The 20,855-nt window shown below is 45.2% G+C and overlaps 1 protein-coding gene across 1 annotated transcript in view; it reads right to left on the reverse strand.

Annotated features, from left to right (window-relative positions):
* Fryl (FRY like transcription coactivator) overlaps positions 1 to 20,855 on the reverse strand; it is a 165,479-nt gene that overhangs the window by 110,782 nt on the left and 33,842 nt on the right. The window contains exon 2 of the mRNA XM_032916330.1: positions 9,042 to 9,241. Coding sequence (XP_032772221.1) covers positions 9,042 to 9,241 — 200 coding nt within the window. The remainder of the gene's footprint in view (positions 1 to 9,041; positions 9,242 to 20,855) is intronic.

A 20,855-nucleotide genomic window follows, 5' to 3' on the forward strand; every position in this document is an offset into this window, starting at 1 on the left:
AACGTAAGAGATAGTTTCAGAATATTAAGTGGCCTCAGTGAGAAGCAAGAAGTTACAAAAGGACAAGTAAACTAAAATGAATGAAGTTCCCAGCTCGTTTTACTGTTTAAGGACAACAACAACAACAAAACCTCCAACCAATTAGAATTTTAAAAAGATATATGGAATTGCTAAGCAAAAGAAAGAAATATCTTAATGTTGAGTTTATTTGAATTGAATTATTTAGATAGGAGTTTTCTACCCAAGAAAAAAAATTCTGGATTCCAGTAATGATCATTGAATATGATCATATGAATACTCATGTCATCGGTATGTAAGAGGCTAATCTCATACATAAAAGAGTTTTACATGGGGTTTGGGATACAGCTCTGTGGTATGGAGCGTATACTTCCCACGTACACAGCCCTGGATGCCCAGCACCAGGAAACAGTACACTCCATGAGGATCCCACAGTTGAAGGGAAAGGAATCATTTTCTTCTGTGGTGTAGCCACTGGGAAGGAGGTGTCCATGCTCCTGTAAGCAACTTTAAGGAAACTCATTGGGTTATTTAAAAAAAAAAAATTAAAAAAAAATATGAAAGTAAAAGAAAAGACTAGTTTGGAAGAGGAAGCAAATGGAGTGGAGCAAAAGGGTAACAGGGAGATGTGTGTGTGTGTGTGTGTGTGTGTGTGTGTGTGTGTGTGTGTGTGTGTGTGTGTGTGTGTGTGTGTGTGTGTGTGTGTGTGTGTGTAGGGGGGACAGCTAAAGTACATTGTATGCACATACAGAAATGTCATAGTAAGGCCCATTACTATGTGTGGTTAATATATGGTAATAAAACAGGAATACAAGAACAGACGTCTGTGACTGTGTGTATTTTGTTATAAAAGTTTCCCACCTAAAACATAAGGCAGGAAGCATATCAAAGAAGTATATTAATTTGTTCTTTCAAAAAAATACGGTGCTTGTTCTAGGGCGAGAAATGTATATGATAGTTATATTGTATGGACTATATGTTTCTACAGACAAAGAACGAGAGAAAGGCAGAGAATTTTCTCTTCTATTCTGTCTTGCTTCATTCCCACTGTAAGCAATGTTCATGTTCTAGCCCTGGAGTTTTAAGAGCCACACAGGACGATGCATTGAGGATATAAATCAAACAAAACAATGAGCGCCTGCCTTCAATGTGCTTAAGAACGCAGGCAGGCTGGGAATGTAGTTAATGGTAGAGCGCGTGCCCAGCACTCATGGGGTCACACAGACACAGACCTACACCACAGAGAAGGGGGGGTGCATTAATTAAAGAATAGTAGGGGTCTATAAGTACAACCTGAGGAAAACATTGGGAACGAAGACTTAGGACTGTGTGACATTATACTATGCAGACGGATCAAGATTTCATGGTGAATGCTAATGTGAGTGCTAACTTGACCTTGGCACTGAGAGAATCCCAGGGCAGCTGACGAAGCATCATTTCTGAGTATACTGGTAAGGGCGTTTCTAAGAGACTATCATTTCAGTCAGTGGGCTGAAGAGGGAAGGTTCACCCTCACCCAAGTGGAGAGGCACTGTTCAATCAGCTGAGGATGGACTGCATTGAGAAATACATTTATTTCTGAAGATTCTCTAGTAGTCCTGAGTGTTCCTCCCTCATTGGTGACTAATTCTTGTCAAAATAAAAACACAAGTTTATTTACCACAGTTATAAAAGGTCCTCCTTTCACATGTGGCAGATTGGATCCCAGACCCCTGAGAGCATCGACCCGTAAGTATATTACTTCTTCCTGTGTACTTAGGAAGACCCGTGCTAAGGTTTCATTCAATGGTAGGAACAATAGGAGAGATACAAAAGATGCATGGCTTCATGGTTAATGGGTTAAGAACAAGTGTGTGTGTGTGTGTGTGTGTGTGTGTGTGTGTGTGTGTGTGTGTGGTGTGTATATGTGTATGTGTGTGTATGTGTGTATATGTGCATGCGTGCATGCATGCATTTCAGGTGGCAAGTATCAATCAGATGGATGATTAGTAGACATGAAGCATGACAGGCTGGCACCAAGTGTGGAGTGCAGGCCTGTAATCCTAGCACTCTGACAGGGAGACAGGAGGTTCTGCAGTTCAAGGCACTCTCAGCTACATAGTGGACTCAAGACCAGTCTGGGCTCCAGGAGATACTGTTTCATGAAAAAATAAAATAAAATTCTACTTTCCCCTTTTAGAAATATTTTTACTCTTTCATGATTTTTTAAATTATTTGTTTTTATTTTATGTGTATGAATATTTTGATGTCATGCATGTCTATGTGTCCATATAAGTCAGAAGAGGACATCAGATCCTTTGGAACTGGAGTTCCAAATGGTTGTGGGCCACCATTTGGTCTTGGGAACTGAAATGCTCTTAACCACTTAGTCTCCCAATCCTCATATTTCCTTAATATAAAAATTAATAGGGCTGGGGATTTAGCTCAGCGGTAGAGCGCTTACCTAGGAAGCGCAAGGCCCTGGGTTCGGTCCCCAGCTCCGAAAAAAAAAAAAAAAATTAATAATTCTAAGGATCATAATCCGTTACATTCTAGCTTTCTTCTAGACCACTAAGATAATACCAAAATTAACATTCAAAGAAATTCAAAAGCTAGAAAGAGAAAGAAAGAGAAGGTAAAATTAGTCAGGAGCATCTCACTGAACAATGATTCCTTCCCGGATAGGCAAGAGGGAAACCAGATGTGTGTTCTTGCACTGGGTCACCAGCCGCCCACCCAGTGACTCTCACAGTGAACAGCACTCTGGAGAAGCAGCCATGAACAAGCTGGAAAATGGCCGCCACTCTTCTGTACCCACAAACTGGAGAGGGGCAGGGGTCTCTATGAGAGGCAGACGAGGACAGGAAGGACAGGAGGGTGAAATGGGACTGAGATTTCAGACAGAAATGACTGAGGAGAAGAAACGTCATTTGAACAAAGCCACAGAGAAGCTCGCCCACCAGAAAGTGAAGGAAAGGTAGCCTGGTTGATATTCTGATGCTCCCGAAAGACTCAGGACTTGGAGAGCCGGGGCACTCTGAAAGGATGGATGGCTATAGTGAAGCAAAACCAAAGAGGGTGCAGTTCAGTGCTGGCTGACCATGCACAACACCTGGGATTCAATGTCCAAATCCCATAAATCAGCCGGTGCACACAACACTTCAGAAGTGGAGGCAGCAGGATCAGGAGTTCAAGGTCAGCGCTGTCTACATGTGGAGCCTGGAATGCTGGAGACCTTGTCTCAGTGTGGGCTGGGGCAAGGGCTGGTTGAACAACTGTTTTGAAGAAGTGTCTGGAGGAGCTGCAGACACTCCTTCCATTCTCTCCACCCACTTCCTCAGGGAGGTAGTGATGCTTCACTGCAGGGACAAAGGTGCGACCTATGGGAATACAACTTGAAGATGAGGCCTCATCCTGAAGCTCGGGAGTAAAGTACAGCAAACCCCCACAATGCTATGGTGGTTTGAATAAGAATGGCCCATATAGGCTCATATATTTGAATGCTTAGTCACAGGGACTATTTGAGACAGATTAGGAGGTGTGGCCTTGTTGGAGTAGGTGTGGCCTTGTTGGAGTAGGCGTGGTCTTGTCAGGGTGGGTGTGGCCTTGTTGGGAGAAGTGTGTCACTGGGCATGTGAGCTTTAAGGGTTCAAAAGCCTATGCCAGACCCAATCTCTCTCCCTCCCCTACTTCTCTTTCTGCCTGCAGATAAGGGTGTAGCTCTTAACTACTCCAGCACCATGCCTGGCACGCCTGCTCCTCACCGTGATAATGGACTAAGCCTTTGAAAGTATAAGCCGGTCCCAGTTAAAGCTTTCCTTTATAAGAGCTGGCAGGGCCTTTGCATGTCTCTCCACAGCAACAGAACAGTGACTAAGACACTATCCAAAACCCAAGTTGTCCCATTCAGAATCCTGCAGGTCTTCTCAGAGACTCTGAATGGCCTCCAGGGAAAAGGCTGATAGCCTATCCCTGAGACTCCATGGAAAGAGCACGCACGGTCTGTGTGCACTGTGCCATAGCAAGCAGTGTAGAGCCTCATTCTTACAGGAGCTTGTAAGTAAGCACGTCCGGGCGGGAGAGACGGTGTAGCAGCTGTGAGCAGTGGCTGCTTTGCAGGGGAGCCAGGTGCAGCTCCCAGCGCCTTCATGGTGGCTACAACCATCCGGAACCCCAGTTCAAGACTCTAACACCCTCTCTGGCCTCCACAGAGTCTAGTCACATACATACATGCCGGCAAACTACTCATGTACATAAACACTTAATAAGTAAGTATGTTTTAATTATTGTGGAGAACATGTCAGGAGAACTGACATAAAGATACAGTGCAGCAAACTGACCATAAAACGCACATGCATTTAATATTCTCAAACAACGATGTGAATCGGAGCGCTCGCTGCTGAAATGAGGGGCCTAAAACAAAACAGCGGGTGACTAGCTAATGTCTTTCCTTCCATCTTCCTTTGAGGCGCTGACAATGGACGCAATGAATAAGCGAGCTTGGAAAGGCCTGGGTCATTAGCCAAGATCGATCCATCTTCTCTTAGCAAAAATTATTGGGTTGCCTAGCACGCAGGCTGCAATTTCAATCACTGCCTGCCCTTCCCGAATCTTCCTCCAAAAGCGAAAATCAAATTAGAGGCGGAAAATCGAGCTGGGCTCCTCTTTGATGGCCTCTGTAGCCTTCTTTTATTTTCGTGTCTGACGAGAGAATGGAAAGACTGGTTCTGTCCTGTCACTGGCCAGCTAGGTGCCTGCAGCTTCTCGGCATCTATACCACCCTGACTGACCTGAGCCAGGTCAGCCCCGGCCACACACGAGCCCTGGGTTCTGTCTGCTTGAAACAAAGGCTGTGAGCTTTTCCTTTAGGAACCCAGCTGTCCCGCGGCTGCTCGCTCCCTCAAGGGGTAGAGAATCAACCTGCAAACATATGAAACCACAAGGAAAGCACCCAAAGCTATCTTCTACCCACTGCCATGGGATTGAGCCTCTGTGACTTCACTATCTCGATGCTATGGATCTCCGATCTATCTAGACCCGACAGAAAGAAGAACTAAGCAGCCCGGGTGTTGACCTGGATAAGGAGGAATTGCTTTGGTATGTGGGAGGGTTGTGGGTAAAAGTCTGTAAGCTATGGTGAAGACTGGGGGACACTCTCGGTGTGTCAGGGAGGAGAAGCAGCAATGCCTCTCCTTGCAAAGCATGAGGAGGGATAGCAACATCAATGCGGCAATGGAACCTTAAAGGATTTATTCATTTTTATCTTACGTGTATGAGTGTTTGGCCTAGATGTATGTCTGCACACCCCACATGTGGACCTATTGCTGCCAGAGGCCAGACGGGTGTCAGGTTCTCTCGAACTGGAGTTACAGATGGGTGTGAGCTGCCATGTGGGTGCTGGGAACCAGGTCCTCTGCAAGAGCAGCCAGTGCTCCTACTGTCCACCTATCGCGCCAGCCTCTCACAGTGGACTTTGTTAAGTCTAATCTCACATTAACATTGTGGAGCAGATGCCCCTGAAACAACCTGTTAGACGAAAGAGTAACAGAGTACTGGATGGTTCTAAAGGAGTTATTTGAAGCTCTGCCTTAAACGGCAGCACAGAGGTGCTGAACCTTCTTAGACAGGACAGTGCCTTAGGGTTAAATTCAATAAAAGTGCAAATTTCTGTGAAATACCTAAACCTCAGGCCACTCTGCAGGGTGACATCAGGTTCCTGGCATCACATAACCCACCCCAGAGAAGACACATAACCAACCATGACACAGCATAGTCATACACACGTGTACATGCTCATGCATGTTCATATACATCTGTGCACATGTGCATAAACACACATTGGCACGTGTTATGGAGGGATTACTATATGGTCCCGGCAGGCACATGTTCTAGTAAAACAAACACGTAGCTTGGTATAGAGCCACTATGTTGGAGGGAGCAGTGGGGGAGTTGGAAGCACTGTAAATGGAAAGGGGGAAGTGCAGAAGGCTGCAGGGAAGACTCCTGAGGGGGAGCTGTGGGACTCGCAGCAATCACAAGTCTGGGAAGCGCCTGGAATGACTGGAAAGGAACCTGAACTTACTGATCCTCAGAGAGGGCACCAGTGCAGGAGGGTGATGATGATTTCAGTTGTAGGTAGGTGTGTGTGTGTGTGTGTAAGTGTGTGAGAGTGTGTGTGTGTAAGTGTGTGAGAGTGTGTGTGAGTGTGTGTAAGTGTGTGTGAGTGTGTGTGAGTGTGTGTGTAAGTGTGTGTGAGTGTGTGTGTGTTTGAGTCTGTGAATGTGTGAGTATGTGTGTCTGGTGAGTGTGTGTGAGTGTGAGTGTATGTCTCTGTGTGAGTGTGTAAGTGTGTGTGTGTACAACAGAACGATGGTGGGATGAGCCACTTCCTGAGGTTACACACTCCTGCACTGAGTCTGACCTAGACAAGACCTCCAGAATGACAGTGGATTTTACCAACAGGAAGGGAACAAAGAGCTGACTTAGAGACTCAGTCATGTTAAATAACCCTCTCAGACATCCTTTTGCTCTCAAGATCTCAAGAGTTTCAGAATTAAAATTTTCTCAATAATGTGCAATGTTCGAGACTCAATAGGACCATGACATGCAAAACTATTACCAAGAATTTTTATGAAACGGGTAGTGTTCTTAAGTGTGCGGTGAAGAAGAAAACTGCAGCTGGCTGATAGGGTCCAGGGATTTGGGCTATAAATCTCTCTTTGAAACTCCTCATAAGGGCTGGAGAGATGGCTCAGCGGTTAAGAGCACTGACTGCTTTTCCAGAGATCCTGAGTTCAATTCCCAGCAACCACAACCATCTGTAATGGGATCTGATGCCCTCTTTTGGTGTGTCTGAAGACAGCTACAGTGTACTGATATGTGAAATAAATAAATCTTTAAAAAAAAAAAAAGAAAGAAAGAAAGAAACTCCTCATAAGATGTCTTTGTTTCCTTTTCTTACTATGTGCTGTTATGGGTGGCTCCTACGGCTAGTGATTCATCATATCACTTACGGAGCACTGAAAGAGAAATTAACATTTTTGTAGACTCAGCAGTTTTATAATTAAAGCTTAGGGTTCTTAATTATGTCCTAAGGTTTTATAATCCTTATGTCACAACTGTAAGCCAGGCCTGGTGGTGCATGCCTTTGATCCCAGCACTTGGGAGGCAAAAGCAGGTAGATCTCTGAATTTGAGGATGGCCTAGCCTATGTAGTGAGTTCCAGGACAGCCAGGGCTACATAGTGAGACCCTGCCTCAAAACAAAACAAAAACAAACAAAAAACCCCAAACAAAAATAAATAAATAGATAAACAAACAAATAAAACAAAAAACCTAAAACTAAAACCAGAAAAAAAAAAATGTATGTGAGTGTTTGTATGATGGTATATAAGAAAAGCATTAATTTGATTTGTAAAAAGTAATTCTGGAATTGTTTGAGCTGAGCAGAGTGATGTGGTTTGGAATGCACACTGGCTGATTCTGGAACCCCAGACCACATTACCTCTTTGATACTTCTGCCGAGTAGCTTCCTCTACTTACTGACTAGGGAGGAGCTCAGCTTAGCAATCAGGTTCATGTCTGAGAACATTCAGGGCATGTGTGGCGATGCCTCCTTGCCCTTTCCTAGGGCATCAACTTCCCTCTCTGTTCTCTGTCTTGGGAAAACACAGCCGACTGGAGGAGCCTACAGGTCCTGAAGCGGATCTTACGCCTCAATCCACCCACCACTCACCGCCTTTGGGTCTCAGATGAGCAACAGTTACTCCAAGTTCCATCCAGCAGTGAACGCTTTCCCCTAATCCAGCTGGGTAGGCGTTAACTGAGTGGCAGCAGCCACGGCCCCATCTTCAGCACAAGTGTCCCCTACCCCCACAGCATCCCTGTGGCATGAGGCGGGTTCACTCCCTGCAAACCCAAAGGGCAACCTAAAACTCCATCTGTCCCTCCAGTGCCACCTGAAGAAACTAACACCAAGGAGCGAAGACAGTGCTTACAGACCAGGCTGCCCGCCCGGCAAATCCAATAGCCTTGTTCTGTTTAACTCGGACCGTCTCCATATTGGGGAATGATGTTTCTATTCAGCCCTTCACTTCTTTTGACATCAAGTGTTCTCTCAGCTTCGAGGTAGATGATGCCACATTTACACTCACTGCTGTCTCTCAGGAGAGCTCCCAAAGAATTCTGGGCCACCCACCAAGCAATTCACATGGGGAGATCACCAGTCATCTAGTTTACTGACACACTCAGATGAAAGACGATCCGATTCCCCAGCCGCCTCAGGAGGCTCCTGTGTGAGTTACCTTCCAATTCCCTAACATCCCAAACAATGGCAACCCTCAGCTGTAACTCCAGGACTGCTCCTATCTGATACATGTCTAATGCTCTATATAGATTCTTCTACTGCTTTCTCTTCTACCTTTCAGCCCCTGGTTCACTCCAGCCTGAACCAAATACGATTCTGTCCTCGGGTATCTAGGCGCCATACTGTTTAGCATCATCCTGGTTTATGACTCCTAAACATTTATTTTTGGTCATTCTCCTCGTCCCAGCCTCCAATCACTCTCTGAGTGTTTCTCATGTACTGTGAATGTAAAATACATGTAGGCCAGCTACGGTGGCAGTCCTGGCTCTTTGAAAGGGTAGCGGGATCAGGAGCTCGGGGTCATCTTTGGCTTCACAGCAAGCTCAAGACCGACCTGAACTACATGGGACCTTGACTTGAAAACAATAATTAAAAAAATAAGATGCTCACAATTAGTCTATAGTGTTTATGACAACCTGTAGACTAGTCCAGATTCTCTTTTATTTCCGGTGGTGTTTTATCTGGCCACATGATTTCCACCCATGTAGTCTTTTCTTTCTCTTAGGGATCTCCACAATTTCATCCAAGTGGACTCTGAAGCCACTGGCGCTGTCTGGATCAGCACTTTACAACAATCCTAGCCCTTAATGTGGTCGAGTGCATTATTCCCTTTGGAAAATTGGTACTATAGCAGCTAATGCAAAAGGAAAAAGATAAGATTTATGGATGGCTCTACTCACCAAGGGTTCGGCCATTACAACTTCAATTTTCTTTTCTGCTTGCACAGCAAACTCCGCAAAGAGACTCTTGATGACGTATTCACCAGGCTTGACATCGGGGTCAATCGTGATGTTTGACATGATGGTGCTTTTTCTTCCCAGAGCGGAATGGAAGTTGGAAGTGGCACAGAACTTATTCACTTTGCTGACTGGTGCTGAAGCTAAAAGTCAGAGAAATGGAAGAGCCCTGTGTTAATAACCGGCTCTGTGGGCCCGGGACCTGCCCCACGTACCTCAGTGAAATTGCACCTCAACCCCTCCCGGATCTCGGTTGTCCTCCTCCACAGTTCTTTCACACTAGCCTTTCTGAAGCCTTCCTAACACATCCGCCGTGCAGCCAAGCGTCTGTCATGTTTACTAACTGGGGGCTACTTCTCCACTTTTCACTCGTGAGGTTTCCAAAACATCAGGCCTTCTCATTCGATTAGCTTTGGCCTAGGTGATTCCCATGTAACTAGAAATAGTGCCTGGTACACTTCGGGGGCACAACAAATATTTATTGAATGACTGGATTCTGGTCAGTGTAAGGTGGTGGTTCTCAACCTGTGGGTCATGACCCCTTTGGCAAACTTCTAGCTCCCAAAAAAAATTTACTTTATGATTAACAACAAGAGCGAAATTACAGTTTTGAAGTAGCAACGAAAATAATTTCATGGTTGGGGGTCAACACAACCTGAGAAACTGTATTAAAGGGCTGCAGCATTAGGAACACTGGTCCTCAGAAATGAAGGAAACGTGAGAGGTAAATACAGGAAACTCGGAAGGCACGAATGTGGAGGCTTCATTAAAAAAGCCACAGCCTAACTGAAGGGGCTAAAGGAAGGGCGGAACACTCAAGACTGAACAGGAATAAACAAAAGACCGAGGGAAGGGGCATAGGGGGATGTGAGAGGCCTCCAACACAGATGGCCCCTAAGTTCGAAGAACATTTAGTGGAGGCATTAGGTGGGGAGGGGTGGGACCGGACTTGTCCTTATAAATCTCTCTGGCTTCTCTGGAGAATGAGTCTGAGGAACCCAACCACGGCACCAGGGATGCCAGTCCACACAGCCAGTGAGATGGCTGGAGCCTGGGCTAAGAGGATGTTGAAGAAAGAAAAAAAAGGCTCAGAACCTGGTCCAGATTTTGTGGTACCAAGGTGAGGGGCAGGAATCAGTAGTAACTCATGGTATCTTCGTGAAGTCACTCAGAGATGCTGTGGCCTGTGTCTGTTTCCTGATGAGGGGCTGATGTCTATCTGCCAAGTAAGGATTTCCACCAATGGTGGGAAGAGCGCTGTAACATCACTCTCCCACCCTATGGACTCACCAGTTGCACCATTCTTCCCAGCCAAAGCTTAACAAGACATATTCTAACTCCTTGACACATGATTCTCCTGGCCTAGTGTAGCACAGACTTTTGGAATCCACAAGCCTGTGCTTCTCTCTAACTTGCTCTTCAGCTCCTGCCTTCTCTGTGTAAGGAACTGTCATAGTCAACCCCGGCCCTGAAAAGGGGAGGGAGAACACAGGTATTTAAACACTGAATAGTTGTGGATGTATGCGTCATAATAGGATAGCAAATTTGTTTAAAAAAAATACATAAATTTGAAACCAACGTTGCATTTTTAGGTCAAAGAAAAGTCTGCTCTAAGCTAGGCCTGGCAGCACATCTTGCGTTCCAGTTATCCAGAGGCTGAGGTAGTTATGGTCACAAGTTCGAGATCAGCAGGAGTGGAAAAGTTGTTGCTAAGTCAGCCAAGGCCACAGGGTGGTGGTGGGGAGGGTATCTCGAACCCTAAAAAGTCTACTTTATAAAACACAGTAAAGATAAGGACATTTGCAACAATAATCAAGATTATTGCAAACTGTTAATATCGTATCAAACAACAAGTGTCTTTTATTAGCACCAAGCTAAAAAACATTTTGTACTCTAGAACTAAAACTGTATCATAAAAATAATCCAAGACAAAAATTCACAGTCCTTGGAACACAGCACACATTATCTCAAACAATGGCCTGCTTGTCTACTGTGTGTCACGATCCAACATTGTGCATTATTAAGAGGGGAATCTATTAACAAGAGTCACTGTGGACAAAGTCAGAGACCTTAAATTTTTAAAAATTAGTTTTGGCCCCAAAGACACAGCTCATCTCAAATGGCTCGCCCTTGATGCCCTCAACCCGCTTTGAAAATAATCCTGAATAAATGCGCCAAGGAAGCAGCTCTCCACCTGTGGGTCCCAACTCCTTTGTCAAACTTCTAGCTCCAAAAATATTCACATTATGATTCATAACAGTAGTGAAATTAGTTATGAAGTAGCAAAGAAAATAACTTTACGGCGGGGGTCACCATAGCACGAGGAACTGTGTTAAAGGGTGGTAGTGTTAGGAAGGTGGAGGACTCTGCAGTCTTTCACAACTGCAGTGAAAGACATTTGTCAAGGAAGTCAAGGTTCCAGGGAAAACGTCATTTCTAACTTAAAACCTTAGACTTTCAACAAACACCAAGTGTTTATGATTAAACAAGTTAAAACAGTATTTCAATTTATCTCTTACTTATTACTTATTATTATTTTGTACTTATAGTTACAAAAATGGAAGGAAAAAGTATCTTCTGTTGAAACCTCAGGCCATTAAACATCCCAATAACAGAGTTAGAAAAGAACTTATTTTTTATAGCCCTCTAACAGCACAGGCAACTGAAATGATATGATTCAGAAATAGCAAATGGCATGAGAAAAATGTACAGAACGCAGTATCAGATTTAAGGCAACAAGAAGAATATATACAGAAAACTAAACTGAAACTCAGAAAAATACTTGGTGCATGTTAAACAGAGAATGAACCACTTTCAAAGCCAACCCAATGAATAGCATCCCGTAGAAAACAGGACAGAAAACAGCAAGGATGGAGAATAAATAAACAGAGCCCAATAAGCACAAAAAATACTCACTTTTACCAGTTTTCAGATAACAAGAACTGGACAACATTTGCCGTCTGTCAAAAGGCTAGGAGGACCAGGCTGAGCAAGCCATGGGGAGCAAGCCATGGGGAGCAAGCCATGGGGAGCAAGCCATGGGGAGCAAGCCATGGGGAGCAAGCCATGGGGAGCAAGCCAGCAAGCAGAGCTCCTCATGGCTTCACCACCCTGCTCCGGCCCCCAGCCTCCCGCTATGCTTGGCTTCCTACCCTGACTTCTCCCAGAGACGGACAGCTAACTGGGAAGTGTGGGTGAATCCTGAACCGTTTACCCTACCCAGATTGCCACTGGTCATGGTGTTTTATCACCACAGAAACCTTAACTCAAGACGCTCAAGTGACACTTGACCACTTGAATGGTATTTTTTATAAAGCCAAATAGGTGGAGGATTTTTTCTTAGTATTTGCAGTTTTAGGTAGCCATGTGTATGTCGGCATTGAGTGTAAAGGCCCATGGTGAGTATAAAACCTTTCCGGAGCCCCTAAGAGCCCTGGATTCCCTGAAGCTGGAGTTGCAGGTGGTTGAACTCATACCCTCTAGAAGAGCAGAGTGAACGTGTAATCACTGAGCCATCTCTCCAAACCCAACAGTAGAACTTCTCTACATGCAGTTGCAGAATTCTACCCATGAAAGAAAACATAACAAAGGTTAGAGTGTACGTCTTAAGAACAGGCATTGAATTACAAACAGAAAAATCCAATGTCACATTAAACACTCTTCAGAATCAACCCCACTGACCATGGACAGCTGTTAGGATAAAGCGACAACTGAATAGTTTACATTCCAGAATTTCTACTTGCTCTTCAGCTTGACATGAAATGCAATTACTAGTATTTTTTATATTGTTCACTCTCTATACACTGTGCTGATATGTTACAGCAGTCAGAGTAACCAATGTCTGTCCCCTGATAAATTCTAACTCAGTCAAAGGGAAAGAACACGTAGGAAGAGACATAGCCCTTGACCCGTGTGTCTCTGGGGTCATTAGAACCATGGACTTCAGGGTTCTTTGCATGCAGGGATCAATAGGCAAAGTGCTTGTTGCTCTGGCATGAGGACCAGACTTCAATCCCCAGCATGCATGTAAAAGCATGTATCACCCATGTAATGGACCTGTGATGTCAGTGGTGGGGCGGGGGGTGGGCTAGAGACAGGCAGATCCCTGCAGCTCGCTGCCAGCCAGCCCTGCAGAAACCAGTCGTCTCCAGGTTCAGGGAGCTGGGAGGTAATTTAGGAAGACATTTGACCTCTGTTATGTAAGTGCCAGGTAGAGTCCCTTGTGAGGATACCTCTACCGTCCCACTCAGGAGCAGCTTGGCTGTGTCTGTGTGAGTTAGCGGTTACAAATTGCTGTAAGCAGTGTGCAGGGTATGTTGTGGACATGTAGTTTAGTTCCTGCAGGTAAAAACCATGAATGACAATGATGGGTATTACCTTTGTAAGAACTACCTAAAAGCTACCTTCCCAAGCTGTGGCCCCATCTTTACATTGACCTCTGGCCTTTACACACACACATTTATGTTTTCGCACGTGCATGTAAAACACACACACACACACACACACACACACACACACACACACACACACACCTTTGTAGGTAACAAGTTAATATAACTTCCAGATATGTTCACTACACATATTTATAGAGAGGCTTATGTGGTACAGAAATCCAATGGCACCATAGCATTGCTTATTATTATGATTATTACTGCTTACACCATCTATCAATAAGTTTTGATGACACCTAAGAAAGGGCCTTAGAACAATTATTAAAAATGGAGGACGGGGTTGGGGATGTAGCTCAGTGGTAGAGCGCTTGCCTAGCAAGCACAAGGCCCTGGGTTCATCCCCAGCTCCAAAAAAAAAAAAAAAAAAAAAAAAAAAAGGAAAATGGAGGAGGAAGAGGAAGAGATATAAGGAGAAGGACTTAGCAATCAAAAGCAAAATTTAGTTTGAAAGCAAACCTAGACTGAGGGGAGTGATTTCACATGACACCAATGAATTTATTCTAAAAGTCTGTACAGCAAGAAAAGTATTTCAGAAAGAGCCAGCACAATTTGGAGGGAGAATGAAGTTCAGGGGCGGACACTACCTGGTTTCAGGATTTATTATAAATCTACAGTAATCATGGCATTGTGTTATTGGCAAAGGAACAGACAAACAGATCAATGGGACAGAACAGAAGCCCAGAAATAGACCCACACAAATATAGTCAACTGATCTTTGACAAGGGAGCAAAGGAAAAGCAACAAGAAGAAAGACTTTTCAACAAATGCGGCTGGAACAACTCGACACCCACATGTTTAAGGGAGAAAAAAGCAAAAGAAGTTAAACAGAACTTTTACCTTCCATAAAAACTCACTGAAAATGGAACACATAGACCTAAACATAAAATTGGAAAACTGTATATTCCCGGAAGATAGGAGAAAAATCTAGGTGATCTTGATTTCAGTTAGGGCTTGTTATATGTACACCAAAACCAAGACACATGAATGGAAATAAAGAACAAATTATTAACATTAACAATGCAAAAATCAATGATGAGGGTGAAAAGGCTATCCTTAAGGAGGAAAAAAAGATCTAATAAAGGATTTATATGCAAAATACATAAACAACAACAGTAAGAAAAAACCAACTGACTTAAAAACGGGCACTTCACAGAAGAGACGGAGATGGTGTGTGAGTGGGGCTCAGCCCTGTAAGCACTCGGGGAACTGCCAACCACACACGGCCACTGGCCACTGGCAGAGCTCCCAAGCAGACCACTGGTGAAGGAGGAAGAGGGACAAGCAGAAGCAGAACCGTCACTCACTGCTGGCGGGAATGCAAGAACAGCTTTCGAAGTGGTTGGTAGTTTCTTAAAAAGGTGCTATCCATCCTATCCCTCATGGCTTTTGCCTTCAGGAACTAAGCTCCACATCCACACCACACCCTGCACACTGTTTGGTGACTTGCTTGCAGTCACCAAAACAGGCACAGCCAAGCTTCTCCGGAGTGGGAGGATGGAGGCACCCACACAAGGGACACCACTCGGCACTTACATGAAACTAGTCACCAAAAAAAGAATTATCTTTAAAATTACATTACTTAATTACTGTGTGTATAAGGGAGGGTGTGTGTGTGTCACAGGTCATCACACTCATGTGGAGGTCAGAGGGACAATCCATGAGAGTCAGTTCTCTCCTTTGACCTTGCAGATTCTAGGTAATGAACTCGGGTCATCAGGCTTGGGTGGAGAGTACCTTTACCACTGAGCCACCTGGCCTTCCAGTATTCCTGGGAAAACAGCACTGAATGTAACCCTCCTTACCTGAAAAGTAAACTAATTCCACATCTCTCTGTCTCTGTCTCTCCTTCTTCCTCTCTCCCTCTCCTGTCAAGACAGGGTTTCTCTGTGTAGCCCTGGTTGTCCTGAACCTCTCTCTATAGACCAGGCTGGCCTCAAACTCACAGAGACCCCCCTGCCTCTGCCTCTGCCTCTGCCTCCTGAGTGCTGGGATTAAAGGCATGCACCACCTCCACCTGGCTGACTAGATCCAAATTCTTATCTCTTCACATGGAGATGAGGCTCTGGAGCAGGAGACCCCGCCCAGTTTCTCAGACCTTACCACTGGTCGCCTTATCCCCCACCCACCCACCCAACAGTCATTTCGCATTGCATCCTGTTCGCCAAACCCCACACAGGTCCTTAAGATGACGTTTACCACGTCAGACCTAAAAGAGATGGGCTAAAGAGAGGCTCATTTTGACAGATAAATGGCTACCTGTACTCTGTTGTGACTCTTTCTTTGTTCATTTATTTATTCCACTTTAGTCTATCATCTGCCTGGAAGTTTCTTTGGCTACTGATACAGATTTTTCTCTCCCAAGAATTAGCCAATTCCTCTGGGTTGGTTTATTGAGATTTAGTCCTGGCTTTGCCACCATTAAATCCATGCTTGAGATAGAGTGCTAGCATTTCCTGGCACACATTCCTGCAGACCAAATTCAGTCAGTCACACTCATGGCTATGCATATCTTACACATTAACTTGGGGGAAACCTGGCATCTTCTTAGTATAAAAGTCCATGTAGCCAGCAGGGTACACAGCCAATCCCAACATCCAGAGACTGAGGCAGTCAGACAGACATGTATCTGTGAGTTTGAGGCCAGCTTGGTCTACACAGTGAGTTCTAGGCAACCGGGGCTATATAGTAAAACCCCAGAGAGAGAGAGAGAGAGAGAGAGAGAGAGAGAGAGAGAGAGAGAGAGAGAGAGAGAGAGAGAGAGAGAGAGAGGAGAGAGAGAGACAGACAGAGAGAGAGAGACAGAGAGACAGAGAGAGAGAGACAGAGAGAGAGACAGACAGAAACAGACACAGACACAGACTCTGAAGGAAAGGCTAACCAGTGACTGACCCAACTTGGATCCATCACAGGCACCAAACCCTGGCACTATTACTGATGCAATGTTGTGTTTGCAGACAGGAGCCTAGCATGCCTGTCCTCTGAGAGGCTCTACCATCAGCTGACTGAGTCAGATGCAGATGTTTACAGCCAACCATTGGACTGAGATCAGGGACCCCGGAGGAAGAGTTAGGGGAAGGATTGAAGGACTGAAGGGGATGGCAACCCCATAGGAAGACCAATAGCGTCAACTATCCTGGACCCCTGGGAGCTCCCAGAGGCTAAGCTATCAACCAAAGAACACACATGGGCTGTAGTCCCCAGGACACGTGTAGCCCAGGACTGCCTTGTCTGGCCTCAGTTGGAGAGGATGAGCCTCATCTTGTAGAGTCTTGATGCCTCCAGGGAAAGGGAATGGCGGCGAGGCACCCTCTCAGAGTGAAAGGGCAGGAGGGATGACAAAAAGAACTCTGGGAGGGAACACAGAGATGGGGTAACATTTGGGATGTAAATAAATAAAATAATTAATAAAATTAGATTAAAAATTAAAGTCATATTCAGGAGCTGGCATGCTCTACACTAAGAACATGTATCTATAGCTTATTAATTCTAATCCCTAAAGTTTCTGCTTCTACTGTGGGTGAATAAAATCATTTTCCCCATACTAGTTAGTTCAATGTTCTTCTTCTCATTCAATTGTAACAGATAGCAAAATTAAAACTCTTCGCTTGCTCCATGAACAGCTGCTCCAAAAATGTTTATTTGTCCTAATCTAAACTATTCCTCCTAAAAACAGTTTCTAAACATAGAAGCCTGTGACATCTCTGGCACGTGTTCAGTGTTTTCACTTGAAGTCTACCACAGAAATGTTCTATATAGTAAAGCTTGAGGAAGATGGCCCATCTTCTAAATAACCCATCACTTACCCGCTGGAGAGTTACAATGTTCTTGACCCCTTATGACTTCCGAAGCTCGGCTCAGAAACCGTTCTAACCCCAGAGATAAGGCAGTATTTAATGACTATGCTGGGTGTTGGGGTGGGGGAGGTGATCATGAGGCCCTACAGTTAGCTGAGAGCCGTGGGCAGGTGATGCCTGCTGGGGCAGGGAAAGTCAGTTCTCTTCAATGTGTGGCTCTTGGGACGTTGCAATGCTCCAGGGACTGGCAACACACCCATGTGTATAAGAACAGTGCTAAACAGATTCGGGCGCTATTAACAAGAAAAAAAAAAAAGACATGAATTTGGAAAGGGTCTGGGATAAAAGCTGAAGCAGGGGGATTGTCTGTGCCACACAGTGAGCCCTGATCTCAAATAAAGTAAAAGGCAACATGAAATGCTTTGGGAAATTTACAGCTTGGCCACAAAAACAGTGCACGTCATGGTCCAGTTAAGAGGGGTGTGGTCGCTAGCCCCAGCAAAGGCACAGAGAGAGAAGCCAACAGGTTTGCACTGGGACCCTGGAACCCTTGCCTCAGGAGCAAGCACCGAATCAGCCAGGCTGCCGGCCACCAGGAGCTTAGAAATGCACGCAATACGATTTCTTTAGGCTTTCCTGGGTAGAGTGCTTTTCAGAACAGCGCTGGGGGAGGGGTGCCCTGCATGAGTGCCCTGTGAAATGTCTCAAAGACCCTGTGGCTGTGGAGTCAGCAAGCCCAGGGACAGCCGGTACTGACAGCAGACTTGGTGCCATCCCCACGATGCTGGCTGAGCACGAATCCAGAATACAAGAGTTACAGGGTTACTATGGCAGCTTCCACCAAAGGACGGTCTGAGGGGCTCGGGGGTGAGCAGTAAGACCCTTCAGCTAGCTCACAGCAGGGCGAACTGTGACATCTTGATAGCCCAAGGATGCGCAAGACGTTGGCACAGAGCAATGCCCACCCACTACAGGAAGCTGCAGACAACCTGCACAGCCTGTCCGGGAGATAAGCCGTGTGCAAGGAGTGAGGCCAGAGAGGCAGGGCTAGCCAAACCCTTGGGAACCATTCCCCAGAACCGGCCCCAGGTCCTTCACAAGGAGCTTTAAGACTGAATACTTGCTCTGCTGTTCTAGTCTTGCCTGGGGCCAGCACCTCTTAACCATTTTTCTGTTTCTGGCTTCTGAAATAGCTCGCTCTGCGCCTGCCCAGACATGTAACTTAGAAGTATATATTTATGGGTTTTTTTTCTTTTTGACAAGAGCTCACAGTTGATTTTGCCTTTAGTTTCAGAGACTATGAATTTGGATTTTAGGGACTCTTTTACACCGTGACATAGATATAACCCTGGGATCAGAAAGTTACAGTTCAGATGCTAAATGTGCTATGGGCTTGGTTCGATGGTGGCACTACTGAGTGAGGGCAACGTAACCAGACGCTTCCCCTAGGGAGCTGTGGGACTCTGACTGGTCACTCCCTCTTCCTTTTCCGTTTTACCATGTGACCGTAACAGAGGCCTAGAAACACTGGGCTGATCCAATCATGGTCTAGAACCATAACAAAGCAACTGGCTTGGGTGTTTTGTTTATGATGAAAATCTGTGCAACACAGACTTCAAGGCATAACCCTGATTTCTATTAAACGTAGAAACAAAATGAAGATGCTGACTTCTACTTCATTTCCCCACACCATTCTGGAGGCTATAGGCAATACAAATAAATGCAACACTATGGGAAACTGTCCAGACAACAGTGGTCCACCCTTTAATCCCAGCACTTGGGAGGCAGAGGCAGGTGGATCTCTGTGAGTTCAAGGCCAGCCTGGTCTACAGAGTGAGTTCCAGGATAGCCAGGGTGACACAGAGAAACTCTGTCTTGAAAAACAAAAGAAAGGGGGGAAGGGAGGGAAAGAGAGAGAGGGAGGGAGAGAGTTGATTCATTCTTATAAATATTTTAAAAAGATGAAACTTTCTATACTATAATTATCAAGAAATAAGGATGGATTTTTAAAAAATCTTCCATTCACAAATAGAAAATAAGTGGAAAACAGTTAGAAAGTCACCGGGAAGTTTATCTTTTAACTCTGCACCGCTGTGTCTGGAATTCACCCCATACACATGCTGCCCTCAGTCTTGGTCAGAGAAGCTCCTTCAGGAGCAAACTATGGCTATGGCAAGGACTCCTAACTAGTCAGAGTGCTAAGGATAAGAGACTGGGAGTCTCGGCCATAAACATGGCATTCTACCGAGGCTCAGGGAACACAGAGGCTCAGGGAACACCGGGAAGGAGGAGGCAGGAAGGACGGAGGAGGAGCAGGAGGACTCGGGAATGCTGCAAAGCGCTGTCTGCTGTGTGTGACGTGACTTTTTTGCTCATGAACTCATAGCAGTTACGGTTCCCTGCACGAGATCATGCCAGCCCCGATGGGGGAGAGAGTGGGGAGAAGAGGTCACAAGTCCCACTCCTAACTGAAGATCTACTGACAGCTCTTGGCTGCTGGGGGCGGTTGTGTGCGCCCCATGGATGATGTCACTTACTGACAGCACTAGCTGTCCTAGGTTATCTTTTTAAAAATGAAGGGACATGAAGCTGGGAGGAGGACATGTTGGTGGGGAAGGTCAGGGGTGACCGAGAGGCAGTGGAGTTGATACATTATATGCATGAATGGAATTCTCAAAAAGTAAAAGATACCATATACCTCGTTTACAAACTCATGAAACTTATAAGACGGACACATGGAAACCACAAGGACTTCTCAAAGGACATAAAAGAGCAGATTACAAGGAAAGACACATTTTAGACAAGATGATTTAACAGAAGTGCCAATTCCCCCACAAAATTAACATACTAGCATGATTTCAATTAAATTTTCTACAAGACTCTGCCCAGGTGATAGGAGGGAACTATTAGTCTCTAGAGAAGTTATGTGTCTTGAAAATGCAGGCAGTAGCCAGGCATCCTTACATATAACAAAGCAGCACACACCTTCAGCCCCAGCATTTGGGAGGCAGTGGCAGCCAGATATCTCTGAGTTCAAGGCCACCCTGGTCTACATAGTGAGTTCCAGGACAGCCAGGGGTACACAGAGAGGCCATGTTTGAAAAAACAAAATATGAATATTTTCTAAATCTGATAACCCTATGATTATAATAAAAACACAATAGTCACATTAGACTGTCAAAATCCTACAGATCCTATATTCTAAAACTAAAGTACAAATGGACATGAAGTTTCAAATTAATTTCTCAAAGCCTTACAGGCAATTAAGAGCTTTCATGTATAAACCAGGACTACCAAGGTAGGAAGGAAATCCAAACTATTTATTTAAAAAACAAAACAAAACAAAACTATATCCGGACTCACAAGAGGGCTCAGTGGGTGAGGGCGCTTTCCACCCAGCCTGACCCCTGGGACCCAGAGGGAGGGAGAGAGAGCTGATGCCTGGCAACCATGTCTGACTGCAATGCTCTCATTGAGACTCGCGCGCACACGCACACACACACACACACACA

The sequence above is a fragment of the Rattus rattus genome, chromosome 11, assembly GCF_011064425.1.
Source record: "Rattus rattus isolate New Zealand chromosome 11, Rrattus_CSIRO_v1, whole genome shotgun sequence".
NCBI lineage: Eukaryota > Metazoa > Chordata > Mammalia > Rodentia > Muridae > Rattus > Rattus rattus.